Source organism: Camelus ferus, chromosome 27 (assembly GCF_009834535.1).
Source record: "Camelus ferus isolate YT-003-E chromosome 27, BCGSAC_Cfer_1.0, whole genome shotgun sequence".
In the NCBI taxonomy this organism is placed as follows: Eukaryota; Metazoa; Chordata; class Mammalia; order Artiodactyla; family Camelidae; genus Camelus; species Camelus ferus.
In genome coordinates, this window is record NC_045722.1 from 10583114 (window position 1) to 10602496 (window position 19383).

Genomic DNA, 19383 nt, shown 5'->3' on the forward strand with positions numbered 1-19383 from the left:
CTGGGACTTGAGTCTTAATCTGCTCTTTTCTCCAGAAGGACCTAAGTTTCACAGTTCCTAAGACTGCTGTGGCAACTGGTAGCGGAAAAAGTCAGGTTGTGGACAACAGCCTGAATCCCTTGGAAAATACAGGGAGAAATGTTCCAGAATCTAGAAGATTCTGTCTCAGATCTGACCCTGAGAGAACTTTATAGCTACCACTTGAATCAGATTCTTTCACTCACGCATGCATGTATTAATTCACTCATCCAAACACCCTTTGAACCACTACTGTATACAAGGAACTGTGCTAGGAGCTTTTAAAGAATTGGACTGACCCTCTGGATGAATTGGGAACGATCTCCATTATATGTGAAAAAAGCAAGCTTCAGAACACTGTGTATAGAATGCTACCATTTGTATTAAAAATAGATATATAAATATACATATTTATAAACTTGCAAATGCATAGAATTGCTCAGAAAGGATACATAAGGTATAAGTAACAGTGATTAATTCTGGAGAGGGGGACTGGGGAACTGAAGGCTGACCCCCACTGGGAAGCTTATTTTTCATTGTATTCTCTTTTGTATTGTTTGGATCTCTTATCGTGTATATTCATTTAAAAAATTTTTTGTCTTAAACAAGTAAAAGAAAGTATGCCCAGAGCTGAATTTACAGTGGTGGCCAGAACAGGCAGGGAGGTTCCCCAGTCTGGGGGAAGGCAAAGTGTGTTGAACTTGCTGAGCCACAGCTGTTAAAGTTTTTAAAAAACCAGACTGTTTACATAAGTTAAGGGAAGAGTTCATTCTACACCAATTAGCTTATAGTAACTCGGCATATCATTTTACAGAGATAAAGCAGTTGGAAAATAAATATTAGTCATTTGTCAAGCCTTAGAGTGTATTAAGTTGTAGTTTCTACAAGGGTGGGGAATCTTATCTGTTTAAGTTGATCAGTAGAGCATTCACTCCAGCAGGTAAGTGCTTGTTACAGCAAGCATTTTCTGATGATAACACAACTATTTAAAAATATCTTTTAAAAAAATCAGAAGACATTAGACCCTGAGGGAACCATGTTCCCTGTGAGGGTTGGTCCATCTTTTCTAGAATAGCCCCCCAAATGGTCTTCAAATGGCAAGATAAATCCCAATGAGAATGAAAGGTCATAGAGACACTGCATGTGCTTCGGAATGGCGCAAGTGACTGTGATGCACAGGGCCCTCCTTGGGGTGACAAGGCACAGACTGACTCCAAAGAGAACCTGGCACTCAGTGGGGCACCCCAACCACAGGGGAGGTAGGAAAGCAGATGTCTGGATGGCTGCAAACCTCCGACAAGCTGGCAGCCAGCCACAGCAGCCGGGACATTAAGGCAACACAGTGGTTGACATCATGGACTTCAGAACCAGATAGGCTTGACTTACAGGTCATCGAGCAAGCTGTTTAACCTCTCTGAGCCTTGGTTTTCTTTTCTGTAAAATGGAAGATAACTGTGAGATCACTGTAAGGACAAAACGAGAATCACTGGAAAGCATTTTTAGCAAGATGCTGGGCCCAAGAGCAGGGCTTCAAGTGTTGTTGTCACTATTACTAATAGTGGAGAGGTGCCCCAGACCAGCCATAACTGACCATCAGCATCCAAGCCTGAACAGAGGGTGAGGTGTGCTCCACCTTCCATGTCTGAAGTCAAGAATCCCTCACATTGATACTGTTTCATAAATTAGAAAATGCTTCCACACTCATCATCTCACAAAAGCCTCTGAAGCAAGTTGGGTGGGAATTACTAGGTCTATCTTGAAGGGAAGGGGCCAGTGAAGTTAGGGGGCTTGTTAAGAGCTGGTTGAGGGCAGAACTCAGGCTATGACCCAGGTTTCTTGGTGAGTGGCTCAGCATCCTGTCTTTCCACTCCACGCCATTCCCAGGAAGGAGAGGGCTTTGGAGTCAGGACAGGTCAAATCTGTGACTTCACCACCTCCTCTCCCCTAGTACCAGCTACCAGCCTCTTCTATAATCTATCTGTGCCTGCAAATGGCCCCAGGTGCAGGGTGGGCACCCTGCAACTGTAATTAGGAAGGGATGACAGCTAAGCTGGGGCTAGCTCTGGCTCTGGAGGGAGCCAGAATTAGGTTTGTCCTTGCTGCTGCTCAGGAAGCAGGGACATAGTGGCCTTGCCAGGTATGGCATGCATTAAAAAGCATTTTCTCTCTGAAACGGAAACAAGCACTAACCTTTTCCATTGCCATTAGCATTTCCACTACAAATGTGGCACTTGAGAGGAAGAAAATGTATTTTTTTCAATTGTGAAAAGGTCAGGCATATTTATTTGACTTAATAATTTATAATTGATATTCAATGCCTTCCTTGAAAGCACATCTAAGAAATCAGTCAGCACCCACTTCCCTTTGCTGCACTAGATCCTGCCAGGCCCAGACTCACATCCCCTCCATGCAGGGCTGCAGCAGCCGCTTGGGGCAGAGGTCAGAGGACACCTCCACACAGCCGGCTCCTTGTGCTTGGTCAGGTCCTAACTCTGTCATCAGTGAAACGGCAGCCCAGCCTCCCATGTCTAATCCCAGTGCTGCCACACCTGAGTTCCCTGTGGCAGTAGCAACACCAAGGCCTCCTGAACAGAGCAATTGCAGAATCCCCCCCTCCCCACCAGTAAAGGGTTCTCTTAGTTTGGAAAACCATTTGTAGGAAAGATGGAGGTACCCAGAAAAATTTCAGTAGGCCCTAAAAACCAAGGGAGACCTTGGAGATGACTCTTGACGGGCATTAAGACCCTCCCCTCACCCTTTCAGGTCCCTAGGGAACCTAGAAGTACTGAGCTCCTGGTTTCCTAACCACAGCTCCAAAATCTAGAGAGGACCTTCTGGGACAGCAGGGAACACTGTTCTCCCTCAGAGGTGGGACAGTGAGGGAAGTCTGGGAGAGACCCTTGAATGGATCAGGGTAGGGCCAGGCTCACCTGAAGAGGAATACAAGAGCCTACCTGCTGTGGTAAGAAGATTCTTTTTATTTGAAATATAGTCTGAGCAACATGAGTGTAGCCAAGAAGAGGAGGGGCTGGCCTGCCTGGGGCAGCAGCCTCTCTAATGGCACAGGAGCAAGAGTACAAATATTCCAAAGTCTGTGGGCCCCAAACCCCGCTTGTCAGGAAAGGCAGAGCAGCGGCAGAACAAGGACGCACAGCTCCTTCTGCAGGGCCTGCCTCTCGGTGCCTGCCTGCCTTGGCAGCGTTTCCTGCTCTCCCGGGTTCCAAACAGAGGTGTGCTGCACAAGTTTCTCCCACCCACACAGACAGGATGAGCCAGTGTGACAAATCTCCGGACTATTTGGGGGGAAAGAATCAGAGAAGACAGGAAAGGGCAAGGTGACCAAGGGCCCTCTGCAAGCCAGGCTGGGCGAGCTCTCCAAGAGGGGCTGCGCTGGCACCCTCATCCCCCTTCTCAGGCTCGGATGGCAAGAAGGAGAGCTGCTGTCTATAGGCCAAGGAGGCCCCTGGCTGAAGGCAGCGAGCGGGGAACCTCTCAGAAGAGCACAGCCGCTGAGGGGTTTCGAGCCAAGTGGACAGCATCGGCGTTGGGCCACTTAAGCAGCCTGGGGTTGGAAGGACACAGACAAGATTGGGGTACCAAGAAGCAGCCAGCACAAAGCCATAAATAACAGAAGCAAATTCAGAGCTGTGAGGGTCCTGGGCGACCCCGCATCTCCTGGGGCTGGGGATTCCCAGCCCCCCGCAGCTCAGGGCAGACACTGCTCCAGGGCACAGCGGGCCACACTCTCACCGGGGCGGAGCCTTCTCCTTCCCACTGTCCACAAGGCAGGCGGAGTACACCGCGGCACCACCCCAACTGAGCACACCGCAAAGCCTCCGGTCACACCTGCGGGGACGGTGTGTGGCTGTCCTGGTCCTGAGGGGCCTGTGGTTGACTCTGAGCATCCTGGGCACCGTCTTCATCAGGATCCAGGCCCAGGGATCTCCTCGCCTCTGGGTCGCCCAACAGAGGCTCCCCGGCACATTCCTCCAGTCCGTTCTCCCTAGTCTCCATGGGCACCTCCTCCCCGGAGCCCTCCTCTGGCTCTGCCGCCTCCACCTCTTCCTCCTCCTGGTCTCTCACCTTGTGGACGATGAAGAGGTGGCGGCTGAGGGAGCTGGCAGAGGTGTAGCACAAGCCACAGAGGAGACACTGGGCTGTGGAGCTGTCCTTTTGATGCTGAGGTATGTGGCTCTGAAACTCGAGCCCCGAGTCTGTGGCAAAGCTACATTTTGCACACTGGAAAAGGGACTTGTGCCTTTTGGTGGAAGAGACAGTCGCGCCATTGCTGGTGCCTGGAGCGTCCCCCGCTCCGCTGACTGGTCTTTTCAGATGGTTCACCTGAAAGGGAAACAGTGTGAGCAGAGTCCAGGCCAAGCCTGAGCCCTAGACATGAGCCCTCAGTCATGATCAGTGCAGCCCAAGGACTCGTAGAATCACTACCGAGGCCAGGGTCACCCCAGCCCTGAATGCTGGCTTAGGTTTGGTTTGTTTCTTTGCCTTTTTATTTTATTTTTTTAATGTAACATACACCTGTGGCATAACATTCCAAAGATATGGGAAGGATATAGAAAAGATTAAGTCCCTCTTACCCCCCTCCCCAGCCCTGCTCTCCAGTGAACACCGTATTACCTGGGTTCTGTGGCTCCCTCAAGAGATATTCTATGCATATACAAAACTTAAACTATTGTCTTTTACAAAATGATAGCATTACACGCACAGTTTTCTTCACTCTGCTTTTTTCACTTAACACACTGGCACTTGTCTCCATGAGAGCATATCCAGAGGCTTTTCTCCTAAGGGCAGCACAGTAACCCAACATGGGGATGAACGGTCCCCTGGCAGACATTCAGTGGAGTTCCTTCTTTGTTACTGCACACAGTGCTGCAGTGAACATCCTTAAACACATCTCTTTATGCCCAAGGCCAAAGATATCTGACAGATAAATCTTATAAGTGGAATTGCTAGATCAAAGGGTGTATGCATTTGGTGGGGAAGAGAGGGTGTGTATTTTAATCACAGACAGATGTTGCCAAAATGTCAGTCGACACCCCACCTGCTATGTGTGAAAGGACCTTTGCAGACCAGCGCCCTTCTCTGAATAATGAAGAACACCCTGAAACTCCAGGCCGTTCTCAGAGTTTCCCAGACATGCCTGGCCCTCTGAGGGGCAGCCCCTCAACAATGGAGTGGGAAGAGCCTACAGTGAGGAGGGACACCAGGCTGCTCCAGAAACTTATTAGAAATACGAACACCCAGGAAGGGGTCACAGTGACAGGAAACAGCAGGAAAAAGAGGTTGATGGGCTGCCTCATGGCTCTTTGGCCCTGTCCTTTAAATGTGTGCAGTTCCTAGGCAGGTCACACAGAGCTAGAGGGATGCTCCATGGCCACAATGACAGATGGGCTTCCTGTAGCCTTCCCAGTGCCCCTGCAGCCCCAGGCCTCACTGAGCAAGCTGTGCCAGTGGGCAGGGGCCCCACACTCACCTGAGGGGAATGTCCACCCGAAGGTCTGACTTTGGACGTCTGGCTCAAATCAGGGTTTCTGATACCATGCATAAGGCTGATGTGGCTCTCCAGGAGGGAGGGCCGAGGAAAGCTGGGGCTGTCCTCTGTGCAATACCTGCAAAAGTACAGCCAAAGGAGGTCGTATAAGATGACAGGCCTCAGGGCCCAGCAGGGCCACGCAGGCCAGGCAGGCAGACGGAAGGGGAGAGAGTATGAGCCGGCTCTAGGGGAGAGAGTATGAGCCAGCAGGGTGGTCCTCAGGTTGGCTGGGCAGTGCTGGGTGCCCCTAGAGAAATCTAGCCGGCAAGCCAGCCAAGGTAGCAGACAACAGAAGTCAGAATATTGATACTGGCCTTAAGCTATGGTTTTACTCCCCACTCCCTGATATCACCATCCAGAGAGCCAAGTGCTGGGCTAGTGGTCAGCCTGAAAGAGTGGCCTGTCCTGTCCAGTAGCTCACACGGATGGTGTTGAGGCTTCTCGGTCAGAGGGCACAGGCTCATATCACCACCACACCTCTCAAACCTCAGGGCCCTCCACTGCTCACTGGCAGTGCAGCCCGGAGTTAGGGAGTTGGGAAGGGGAGGGCGCAAGAGCCATCCAGAAGCTCATTTCTGGCATGCTCTGTTTCCATTAGAAATTTGCTTATCTCTTGCCTGTGAGCCCTGATCTCACAGCAGAGAAAAGCCCCAGTGGTACCATGGGAAAGTCTTATTAAATTTCAGGCTTTCTGGCTCCCACCTCTAGGGACTCACCCACAAGTGTAGACTTTCTTCACTGTGTCATGGTTGTTGCGGATGTGTTTGCGGAGGCTGTTGGGGGTGTGGAAGGACTGTTCACACTGCCGACACGGATACCTCTTCAATGTCTATGGGAGATGACAGGATGCAAAGTGTCAGAACCATACGATAGTTTTGGGTGCATCTTTCTTCTTAGATGACATAGGCAGAAAGGAGGATGCCCTAAAACATTAAGATTTGCGACATCCACCCTGTCCAAAGCACCAGGAACCCTAGGGGGTTGTCCACAAAAGACGGCTCTGACCCCACAGCACAGAAGTCCAGAGAATCTGGGGCTGCACTGTGTCCAGGTGACTACACTTACCCGACCATGACTCTTTTTCATGTGGGACACGTAGCTCTCCCGATCAGGAACCCACTCCTGGCACTCCTGGCAGGTCCAGCCAGTGTTCCTCAGCCGGGGCCTGGCCTCACCCCTGCGATGGGCCTCAGGCCTGCCCCATCGGCTAGAGGGCAGGGAGCTGCCCCGAGCAGCCACACTAGTGGCTGGGGGCTCAGTGGGAACTCGAGAACCTGGGCGACTTGAGGACGTGTCCACTGAAGACTGGAGACTTGATAGCTCGTCCACATTTCGCGGAACACCGTGGGTGCTCTGGGGATGGGGAGAGCGATTACTGACTGGGCAAGGGGAAAGATGCACAAAGTCAGACCCCCGGCCTGAGGCATATGCCCTTCTCCCCAGCCTCCTTCCCCACGGCGTCCCACCTTGACATGTTGCATCAACTCTGGCTTCTGCAGGAACAAGAGCGGGCACTCAGGGCACTTGAAGACGCCCACTTGTGTCTTGCTGGCATTCTGGTAAAAATGCTGCTGAATATGCCTCTTCTTGTTGAAGACCATTTCACAGGAGCACTTATAAATGAGCCTGATGAGATAAGCCCCAAGGTGTGAGGTAACCAAGGCTCTGTTGGCAGAACCACATGGCTCCTCCATCCTATCTCTGATCACTCTGAACCAGGGTCAGGCTCAGGAAAGCACTACTCTGAGCCAAGGTGGATACTCTTCAGTGGACTCCAGGCATCTCTGCCACTAGCCCAGGCTCCCCAGCCCATCCCAATGCTCCCCATACAGCACCCAGGCTAATCAGCTACACCCCACAGGCCTGCTGGCCATGGAGCTGCACTCACTGGGAGGGTCGGTGGGGCTGAGTGGGATGCTGGGTGGCGCTGTGGTCCGCAGTGCTACTGGCAGTCTTGAAGGCCATGGGGCAGAATGCACATTTGTGGAAAACCTGGCAGTGTCGCTCTTGGATGTGGCTTTTCAGCAAGGCCAAGGTCAAGTGGACGACCCCGCAATGGATGCACCTGGATGACAGAGGTGGGGCGGGGGGTGCAGGGAGGAAGTATGCATGTCAGACCCAAAAGTAGTGTTGGAAAAGAAGAGATGGAAGACAGGAACAGAGCCATCTTCCTCTTCCTCTCAGTCTTCCATTCTCCACACCTACAACCCAAGAACCTACTTGCTGCCATGTGGCACAATGCAGTCATGGGGGTTCCCCAAGCCTAAGACCACATCTGGTAGAAAAGTGGAGCGAAAGCTTCCTCTCCTCTCACTGGTTGGAGAATATTCTGCAAACCAAAAACCTGAGCCTAGCCAAGAGAAGTTGATAGGAGTGGGAGAGGGAGGGAAATGGTTCAAAAATGACATAAACGGTATCTAGTTAAGTGTGATAAAACTGCAGGTGTCCGAGAGGAATTTCAGAAGGAGATTATAGAAAGCCTGTGCCTTCACACAAGCTGGTACTGAATAGGCAGGGACTGCCACTTAATAAAATGTACAGTTAAAAAATGCTATGCTCGTCATAAACTACAATTAAAAAAAAAAAAAAAACAGCCCTAAAAGCCCAGGAAGAAATGTCTAGAGCAGCACTGTCCAATGGAACTTGCCGTGATGATGGAAATGTTGTATACTGTACTGTCCATGTGACTATTTAAATTTAAATTAATAAAATAAAATGGCCAGTTACGCTGGCTACAGTTCAAGTGCTCAACAGCCACATGTGCCTGATACCATTCTGGAATGTGTAGCTCATAAGTATTCTAGTGTCTCCTTGGTGGGACTATGGATAACTTTTTAATTTCCTTTTTCCCTACCAATTTGTATTTTCTGAGTTTTGTTTACTGAACATATCATTTTTATAATGTATGAACTGTCTTAAATCATTTTTCCAAAATTGAGGCCATGTTGGGCTCTTCTTTCAACTTTGAAATATCTCTATAAATATTGCATTTCCTTTCTTCAGTATCAGAGAATAATGTGACCTTTTTCCAGGCCAGCCTGCATTCATCCAGGTTCCTAGACCCTCATGTGTTTAGTCTTTCCCCCTGCCTATAAACACACACAGGTCTCCCCAGGTGAGAAAACACCTTCCCTGCTCCCAGCTATTCCTCTTGAGGTAACATTTATCTTCCTTTTGTTGTAGTACTGCTTGCTCCTATAACCTTGACATCCCAGTAGGCACCAGAAGAGAGGCTATTTCTTTAATGAAAGAAAGGACATCCCTTCACTTAAGAATTCTTTGACTCCCAAATATAACCCTTCATTTCAATATATTAACCCATTTTTCACAACCCATATAAATCATCACAGAATCTTGACCAACCCTTTTTGGTTTACTGCTTTTTATGTGTGTTGGGGGTGGGGTGGTAAGAACCATCTTGTGCAAACTCAGTTAGCAATGAGAAGTCCACAGAACCAGAAAGCTGTTTGCAACTAATGCCAATGAGCATTCATTACCGAATGTGTGTACGTGTGTTAAAGTTTCTATACAAACTACTTACATTTAATTATATTTTCTTTTCTCTCCTGCTAAACAAAATAGACACCAACTTCTAGCATATGAAGTACTTCCATACCATAGGGTATTATGAGGAAAAAAAAAAAATCCACATGTTTCCGAATTCATCCAAAGTGGCCAAGTATACCTGATGTGTGGAAAGAATCTCTTAAGTGGATTTATTTGTGCAGTTTGACCAAATTCCTACAGGACCAATATAAATGCGACTGGAAATCCATTCTATTTACCCAGTAGACATTCTTGGAAGAAACCTCATGGAAAGTAAGAACACAAAGGGGTAAAAGAACACATGCCAAGTAGCCTCAGTGAAAGACTGAATCAAGCAGGGTTTACAAACTGATGAAAAAATGTCAGAAGAGAAATCCAACCCTATGACAAAATTCTTTACCAACTACTTAAGAGAAAAAGAGAAATCAAAGAACCATAAGCCGTAAAGTATATAAAGTTTTAAAAAAGATAAAGAGCAGTAAAATATTTAGCTTTGCCAATAATCACAAATTATAAGAAAATAACATATTATTAAAAACAGTCTAAATTTGCTCCCTTATGTCATCATTTGTCACTCTCCAAAGAGCAGAATATAAAATTCTAAAAATATAATATTGTAGAACTCCATAGTAGAGTACAATGAAATGGAACATAGGTACCTTCTGAAAATTTATTTTAAAATATTAATACCCACAGAATGGGAGAAAATATTTGCAAATCATATATCTAACAGAGGATTTGTATCCAGAATATATAAATAACTTTTACAACTCAACAAAAAATGACAAGTAACACAATTTTTAAATGGGTAAAAGTTCTCAACAGATATTTCTCAAAAAAAAAAAAAATATATATATATATACACACACAAATGGCCAATAAGCACAGGAAGATATGCTTGACATTATTATCTATCGGGGAAATGCAAATCAAAACCATAATGAGATATCACTTTACACCCACTGCGATGTCTATAATCAAAAGTCAGACAAAAACAAATTTTGGCAAGGATGTAAAGAAATCAAAACTCTCACACACTACTGGTAGGAATATAAATACAGCATAGCCATTTTGGAAAACAGTTCCTCAATTTGACTCAGCTTATTTCCTCCTAAGTATATATTTAAAAGAACTGAAAACATATGTCACACAATAACTTGTACATGAATATTCATTAGCAACATTATTCATAACAGCCAAAGGGTAAAAACACCCAAACGTCAATCAACTGATGAATGGATAAACAAAATATGGTACATCCATACAACAGAATATCATTCAGCCATAAAAAGGAATGAAATACTAATACATGCTACCACATGGATGAATCTTGAAAACACTATGCTCAGATCATAGAATATGATTCCATTTATATGATATGTTCGAAAGAGTCAAATCTATGAGATAGAAAGTAAATTGGTAGTTGCTTAGGGCTGGGTGCTGGGAGGGCTGTAAACACAGGGCTTCTTTTTGGGTGATGAAAATACTCTAAAATTGATTGTGGTAACTGACTGTACAACTCTGTGAATATAGTAAAACTCAATGGGTTTTTATGACACTTTAAATGGGTTAATAGTATGGTACTTGAATTACATATGAATAAAGCTGTTATAAAAATACATGTATTATTAGTTAAAATTTTAAGTATAATGGACACTGTATTAGTGTGCATATCTTCTGAATTCAACCATTGATTATTGAAGATTTTAATGTTAACATCTTCAGTAATCCCTCTAGCTGAATCATAATACTTTTTTGTCTGAACTTTCTTACAAAAAGGCTTGATAAACTAAATTCTTTTTCAGACATTAGGTTTCTTTTTCCTCTTGCAGAAGAAAGTAAAACGTTTAATTAAAAGACACAAAATGCTATTAATTTATCTGTTATTAAAAATTTCTTGGATTTAAGATTCAAATATAAAAATTAAAGTGTTAACTACATTGCTATTGGATTTGATCTTGAAACAAGCAGCATATGCTTAAGTCAAAGTTAGAAAGGTGTTTTCAAATGTTACAAGATACTGCAAAAACACATGTTCAGGTGTTTGGTTTAAAAAGGTAGCCAGCGATGCTGCCAAACACTGCTCTTCTGCAACACTGTGGCAAGAGCTTTGTATAACCCTAGCTCTGGACTGTTTTGTTTCCTACACACTTTTGCTTCTCCATTCTTCATAATGTGCAAAGAAAATAGTCTACATTTGGAAATGCTTATACCAAGATAGAAACCTGGGAGTGATCACTAACCGCCCCCACCCTCACCCCCGTATACAAGCTATCATTCAAGACGTAACGCTGCTACTTCCTAAATCTCTCTCGAATTTAATTAATTTCTCTTCTCTCCACCCCATAGCTATGCCACAGCTTAATCCCTCAGTGTCTCATCTGAACTATCACATGTGCCACTCAACCAGTGTCTAGTCTCCCTCCTCTCTAATATAATGGCAGCTTCCCAGGATGATCTTTCTAAAACACAGATCTAGCTGGATCACTCTCCTGCTGCAAATCTTTCTGTAGCTCCCCACTGTCCACTGGACAAAGTCCAAATGTCTGCCAAGAAATACAAGATCCTGCGTGGCCTGGCCTCTACCAACTCCCTTAGTCTCATTTCTCACCCTCCCCGCCACCCCACCCCCCACCCCCCTGCCCCATTCATCCTGACCTACATCTATGGAAGTGCTTATCATTCTGGCAATCCCTTTGTGTGTGCTGGTATCCCTGGCCTATAGCCTTGCCAGGTATACTCTCCCCCTTTCTTCTACTAAAAATCTCCTAATATCTCCTCTGTGAAGCTTTCCTGACCATTCCTCATCTAAGGGACTTACCACTCTGAATCATAATTACTTGTGTGCATATGTTTTTAACTTATCAGACCGAATCCCCCTTGAAGGCAGGAGCTGGTTCTTAATCATCTTTGTATCCTGAGTGTCTGGCACAATGCTAAAGACAATAGTAAGTACTCAAAAAAAGTTTACTAAATGAACTAAATCAATATTTTTTTTAAATACCAAAAAGAAGAAAACTTGAGTAAATTTGCGCAAAATTAATCTTCGGAAGTGAAAGTGATCAAGTAAAACATCAGAAGATGCAGAAACTCCCAAGCAAGTAAACCAGGGAAGACCGCCTGATTGGGTCCACGTGAAACTGCAGACCAATGGGTTTTGGAGGGAGTGTTTGCCCTCATTTTGATCTTTTTCCTGAAAATGACTTCTTACTTATATTTGTTTGACACAGTGGAGAAGATTCAGTTTAAAATAGAGTTTTCTTGGTTTTATTATGAAGCTGATCATTTTTTCCGTTCTCAGGTTTTACTTCCTTCTCACAAACTGACAAAAGCTAATCAACACAAAGACACTAGAGTCCTTTCAATTGGGCATCTTGCAGCTCCACTTGTTAATAAAAATTGAGAACACTTGGAAGTACTGAAATTTGCAAATTTATTATTGAAACAGTACTTTAAAATTAGTATGCCAAACATAATAACCTTGTGAGCAAATTTATATACTTTAAAAAAAGACAGTGAATGTCATGTATATACTAATCTCCCCCAAACTTTCCCCTTTAAAGCTATTTTTTTTAATGTTTAATTGTTTAACTCCTTATTCTTCTTCCCCTTACTCTTGTTCCCTACAAAGTAAAAAATGTCTGAACACATATCAATCAACATTCTTGTCTTATTAGGCTGGAGCCCAGACCGCTTAAGACCAAAACTCAGTTTTATAAATGAGTTCTGGCCCAGAAAAAGCAGCAGCCACTAGGCAAGCTCAGGACAGCCAGTCAGGCAGCACCCACCTGTAGCCCACTTTGCGGGCATAGTGCAGGCAATTCTCCTTTACGTGGGTCTGGAAGTAGGCAGAGCGACAGAGGGCTCCACACTCCGGACAACAGTAGGGGGACTTGTGGGCGTGGATCCGCTGGTGGGCACAGAAACTGCACTGGTTGGGCAGCAGCATCTGGCACACTTGGCAAGTCTAGGAAAGAACACCAAGAAAGCAGTTCACGCAGGAGCTGCAGGCCTGCAGCTCTGCAGCTGGAGCCATCTGGCTTTCCTAGGACATAGGTCAGAACAACCTCCTCCCCCAACCATCCTCTCTTCCAACTCTCCTGTGATACTTGGGACACCCCCAGGCCTCAGTAAGTGTTGACACTGACACCCAAGCTAGCCTTGCTTCTCACTTTATTAATCAGAGACAGATCTGACTGTTTTCCCAAAGATTAGCCCTGCACCTAGGACTGTGAGTGCTTCTTTCCTCTGGCTTAGCAGAGGAGCAAGCTTTCCTTTCCAGAGGCCCAAGGCACTTACTGAATCCTAAGGCTTCACTACACTGCCAGACTCACCAGGGCCTCTCCCCTAGCCCAGCAGAGTCCTACTCAATACCTTTAGTCAGATGGCTCAGGGACTTCCAAAGCAGACGGGAGCCTACCCTGGTTAATACTCCGAAGCTCCAAGGCAGCCTGACTGAGTTTCCATACCCTCAGCCCTGTTTGCCCATTCTGGGGGACGCCCAGATCCACAAGTGAACACACACACCCACAGAAAAGGGTAGAAGAGGCAGCAGCTCCTTTGTTCTCAGCCCCAGAAGAGAAGCAGAGGATAACAAGTCCTACAGGCTGACTCGCCGAAGCGCTCTAACGGCGGGAGTCCAGACGGCCCAGAGGGGGAGGCCAGAGACTGAGCTGGTGTATGCGCCTGGGGAGGCCCTTCTTAGTAAAAAGGGACAACTGGACTACTCACTGAGAGGCCAGTGACCTGGGGTCAGAGGAGTGCTCAGAGGGATAAGGTGTTAGGAAGGACAGGAAAAGACCTCTGCTTTAATCAGCAATATCCAGAATGTGGGGCCTCTACAGGACAAACAATCCAGTTTTTTTCAACAAAAAACTTACAAGGGGAAAAAAAAAAAGATAAAGAGGGAAGAGGAATTCACAGATTAAAGACATTTAAAAGAAATTTTCAATAATTGCAATGTATAGCCCTTATTTATATCCTGATTCAAGCAAGCCAAGTGTAAAAAGAAATGAGACAATCAGGTATTTGAACACTAACTTAATGATGACAAGATTGAAACAGCTGACACTTGATATTAAGACTTGACGAGGAGTTATTATTCATTTTGAGATGAAATGATATTATGTCTGTGTTTTTGGAGGAAAAAAGTTCATCTTTCAGATAAGCATACTGAAATATAACAGACACTATAGTGCTGGGATTTGTTTAAAAATAATCTACTAAGGGACAGATGGGTAAGAAAATAGACGAAACAAGATGGGCCACTGAGTTGGTAACTGTTAAAAGAGAGTTCAATATACTGTTCTTTCACTTTTATATATCTTTGGGACATTCCATAATAAAAAGTTTTGTTGTTGTGGCTTTTAGTCTTGCTGTAGGTGCAGAACAGTAGATAAGTACACCACCTTTTTGTAATAAAGGAGGGAATAATCACACACACACACACACACACACACACACACACACACACTTGCTTACACTTGCCAAAAAGGAGCAATGGAGAAATAAACCAAAGTAAATAAAAATGGTTACCTATGGGGGAGGAGGAGGGTGAAAAGGTGAACAGGGTGAAAAGGACAGGGATGGAAGCAAGACTTTTCTAAATGTACCTTGTTATATAATTTTAACTTTGGAATCACGTAAGTGTTTTACATAATTTAAAATATGTATATAAAATTAAGCTAAATAAACAAAAGCATTCCCTGAAAATGAAAAAAACAGAAACAACCTATGTATCAAGTTGGTGACATAACTATATGGAGAAAAAATGATTCCCAGTGACTTTTAAAACACAGTATTTTGACTTATACATCCTTAATATGATATATTCTAAGGACAAGAAGAACAGCAAGTAAACCCTCAACTTTATGAAGTTGTCCTAATGTTTCAAGTAATATTGGTTTTGATATTTTGAAATGTGTGTCTATGGGGGGGGTGTGTGTGTGTGTGTGTGCGTAGTAGGAAAATCTTAGGAATCAAGATTTTCAGCACAAAATCAGTCACATTAAAACTATAATCTTGTATTTGAACACCACTATAAACACATGATCTTCCATTCCTCTTGTTAAAAATTTGTATTTCTTAGCTCTGGTGACTGAAAAGGCCTAGAAACAGATATATCCAGTAGAATAAGTATGTCTGGTGCCAGAATGTTCTCTCTAAATATCATTCCTCACAAGAAATGTACCCAGGATATCTTGTTGGGGCTCAAAGTAATTTCTCAAGGCTTAATAAGTTCATGTCAAAAAGACATAGGAGCCAGCTTGAGGGGGCTCCCACTGACCAAAGATGGGATAATTTGAGCATCAAAAAGAATGACTGAATACATAAACATACTGAATATATAGAAACCAATTATAACACCAACACTAAAAATAACAGAGGAAGTCCCCTCATACCCATTAGGGATGGCTACAGAAAATAACAAATGTTGGTGAGAAGGTAGAGAAATTGGAACCCCTGTGAACTATTGATGGGAATGTAAAATAGAATAGCTGGTGTGGAAAACAGTATGGGGGTTCCTCAAAAAATTAAAAATAGAATTACTGTATGATCCAGCAATTCTACTTCTAGGTACATACCCAAAAGAATTGATATTGTACAACATGGGGAATATAGCCAATATTTTACAATACATATAAATGGAGTTTAACCTGTTAAAAATTGTGAATCACTATATTGTGCACCTGTAACTAATATTACATAATATTGTACAGCAACCATATTTAATAAAATAAAATATTTGATCACACAAAGAATTGAAAGCAGGGTCTTGAAAAGATATTTGTACACCATGTTCATAGCAGCATTACTCATAATACAACTGGAAGCAACCCAAGTGTCCATCAATGAATGAATGGATAAACAAAATGTAGTGTATACAATAATAGAATATTATTCAGCCTTAAAAAGAAAAGAAATTCTGTCAAAGGCTGAGATATACATGAACCTTGAGAACATTATACTAAATGAAATGAGCCAGTCAAGAAGAGAAAACTACTGTATCATTCCATTTATGTGAGGTACCTAGAATAGTTAAATTCATAGAAACAGAAACTAGAGTGGTGGTTGCCAGGGAAAGGGGGAGGGAAGAATAGGGAGTTATTATTTAATGGGTTTAGAGTTTCAGTTTTGCAAGATGAAAAGAGTTCTGGAAATTGATTGCACAACAATATGAATGTACTTAATGCTATTAAACTGTACACTTAAAAAATGGTTAAGATGGTAAACTTTATGTTATGAGTATTTTACCACAGTTTTAAAAAATAATAGAGGAGGTATGCTCAAAACACTATTTAAGATTGTTAGGGCATTGGCTCTTTTGCCTTCCGAGATGGCCTGCACTCTATCTCTGGAGTGTGTATCTACTTTTACTTTAAACTAAACACACACTTCTCGGTCTCTCCCTCTTGCCTTTCTGAGATGGCCCGCATTCTCCCTATGGAATGTGTATCCTCTAAGCCGTTCTCCCTTCTGAGTGAGATAGACCGCACTCTGTCTATGGAGTGTGTATCTCTCTAAATACACTTGCTTTCACTTTACAGAAAAGAAAAAAAAAAAGATTGTTAGGGCATTAACTTACTACTCTGAAAACTGTAAACTAAGGGAAACAAATTTATCCCATTTTCCAACATTAAACTGTATTTCAGGGTAACCTAATAGCCCCCATGGAAAAGGGAAAGATATTTTATACAGAATTCCAGCTAATAAGTGAGAAAGATATAATAAAATTTAAAACACCCTCCTGCAACTCCTAATAAAATTACAAGCAGCAATTACTAGTGGATACTAAAATCATCAGGTAAAAGCTAGGAAACTTTATAAGGAAGGGATCAGAACATCACCAATATAAACTCACTGATCAAGTTTAGCATCATTAAAACCGAGACAATCAAGCACTTTGTGCCTCCCTGAAGTCATGAATTATGAAGAACACAGTATTCCCATTCATCAAGATTGAATCTGAATCTAATCAAGTCTTTATTGCTAATTTCTAGTCTTCAGACAAAATATGGGGTATAGAAGAGCAAACTGATTACAGGAGGAAGCAATCAGTCAAACCCAAAATTATCCTGAGATTCTCCGGAAGCAGTCAAATCCAGAATTGTCTTGAAAAATTCTAAGGACATATGACCTAGTTTCTTCAACAAATCAGTGACGTGGGGGAAAAGGATCGGTGAAGTAGGAAGAGGTACAATTCTAGACTGAGAAATTTAAAAGCTATAACAAGCAAACACAACATGTGGTCCATGTTTGGATCCGGATTCAAAACAAGCTCAACTATAAAGAGACAATTTTGACATGAAGGGAAATTTTGAATATGGACTTAAATTAGATAATATTAAGGAATTGTTATTAATTTTGTTAGGTGTAATAATGACGTTACAGTTAAATAAAAGCTTAAGAACAAGAAGAAATAGTCTCTGTCTGCTGACATCTGCCCAAGAAAGTGGCTTGGAATGCGAGGGGAAGGACCCCTCCAGCCACTGCAGAGGGAGGCATATCCTGTTCAGACTCCCAGGAAGAAGTCAAAGGCCCTGATGTGCCATCCTGCAGTCCCTCCCCTAGGGTGGAGCCCAATCTCACCCCATCTGTCCACTGCCTGCCCTAAGAGGGCTTGAAGCCTGGGTACCATCTCGGGAAATCCAAAGCCAACAGCCATCAAGGCTAGATTTTGATCCCAGAAGTCAAGCCTTATCCTTTCCCTGAGACTCTGAGGCCAAATTTATTGGCAGATTTTTGAGGGAATTGAGCTGGACTGAGAGGACCCTGACAGCCTTCCTGGGTACTCCCTCTCTTTCTCTCTGGAGGGTCCTCTTGTCCAGCTCCCACTAGAGGAGAATGAAACTGAGAATATGCAGGATAAGAAGGTGCTGGTCTGGGATCCTACACCTAGACCTCAGCCTGCTCGGTTTTTAAAAAAGAGGGTGAAGAACAGAGTGGTGCAGGTACCACACCTCCACTGGCAGTGGTTCTGATCACATGACCCAGAAGAAGTGATCCTGCCCAAGGCAACGATGCTGGTACAGCAAGAATACCTGAAGCCCCTGAGGAAAGGGCCTGGGGCCACACTGTACCTGACTCATCAGAAAGAAAATGCAAACCAAACAGAGAAGGTGAAAATGAGAGGCAACAGCGACTTACAGCACCATGCTGGCCCTTTCTGGGGGCTGCCCACCAAATTCCACCTTCTGTCTCTACCCTAACACTCCAAACAACTTCCTGGTCCTCAAACTACCTTGCACTTTCCCATAACTTTGCTCCCTATACCTGGAACAACCCTTATCCCTCGACCTTGCAGTTTCAACTCAAATGTCACGTCCACACAGCACCTTCCCTATGCCTGGAACCACGATGAATTAGTCCCTCTGAAGAATTCTACACAACCTTGTTTACAAGGCTGTTTTAGCCCCAGTCTTAGCCTGCCACACACTGTAGCTGCCCGGGTGGGAAGCCCTGCCCACACCAAACCATCATGAGCTCCTGGAAGAATGGTGCGACTCCCTCCTAGGGCATCCCTGCACTTGACACAGCCTCCATGCCCACACTGGGCACTCGGAACATGTGTGCAGAGCTCATCAAGACACCAACAGGTAAGCGGGCCGCTGTGAACTGAAGTTAAAAGAGCTGTTTTGCTTTCCTTCCAGGCCTCTGTGGCCCTAGCTTAGGGAGGCTCAGTGAGGGGGGTGGGCTTGGCTAAGTCGTGAAGAGAGCCACCTGGAGAAGGAGGCAAAGAGCCTTCTGGAGGCCTGCTTCTTCAATCACTGACACAGAGGGTGCCAAAGGGTATATGCCCTCACACACACACACACACCCTCAACAAGCATAACCAAGAATCTGAACAAGACATAAGCGCAGTTGTTTTCTGAAGAGGCCCCAAAGCCTTTGCCTCGGGGCTGACACGTCCTTGTAGTCTCCTTCCTTCCACATCAGCCCTGCCGCCCGCCCTGTTACAGTTCCCCTGCAAAAACAGCTGTGTCCACTCTGGAGCACAACAACTTGGTAAAGACAGGGTTCTTAGAAGCAGAGGCTGAAACGCAGGGCAGCGATGCACCTACCTCTGCCCCCAAGTCCTCTGGGCACATGCATGGACTGTGCTGACAGCTGCCAAGGACCAGAGGATGTCCAGCAGAGACCTAGCCCAGGCCCGACAATGGGTCCTGACAGCCCACTGGAGTGGGCGCAGAGTGTCCATATACACTCGTTAGATCTTCAGGGTCTCCCCTCAGTTGTGGGCAGGATGCTTTCATCAACACCAAACACTATAC

The 19383-nt window shown here is 44.6% G+C and overlaps 1 protein-coding gene across 8 annotated transcripts in view; it reads right to left on the reverse strand.

Annotated features, from left to right (window-relative positions):
• Positions 1-380: 380 nt before the first annotated feature.
• The window catches only part of ZNF592 (zinc finger protein 592), a 48489-nt gene continuing 29486 nt past the window's right edge, over positions 381-19383 (reverse strand). For all 8 annotated transcript variants that reach the window (XM_032469078.1, XM_032469073.1, XM_032469076.1 and 5 more), the window contains 7 exons: positions 12901-13079; positions 7455-7631; positions 7033-7192; positions 6632-6919; positions 6283-6395; positions 5507-5642; positions 381-4359 (listed from right to left, as the gene is read on the reverse strand). In XM_032469078.1, coding sequence (XP_032324969.1) covers positions 3859-4359; positions 5507-5642; positions 6283-6395; positions 6632-6919; positions 7033-7192; positions 7455-7631; positions 12901-13079 — 1554 coding nt within the window. In that variant the 3' untranslated portion in view covers positions 381-3858. The remainder of the gene's footprint in view (positions 4360-5506; positions 5643-6282; positions 6396-6631; positions 6920-7032; positions 7193-7454; positions 7632-12900; positions 13080-19383) is intronic.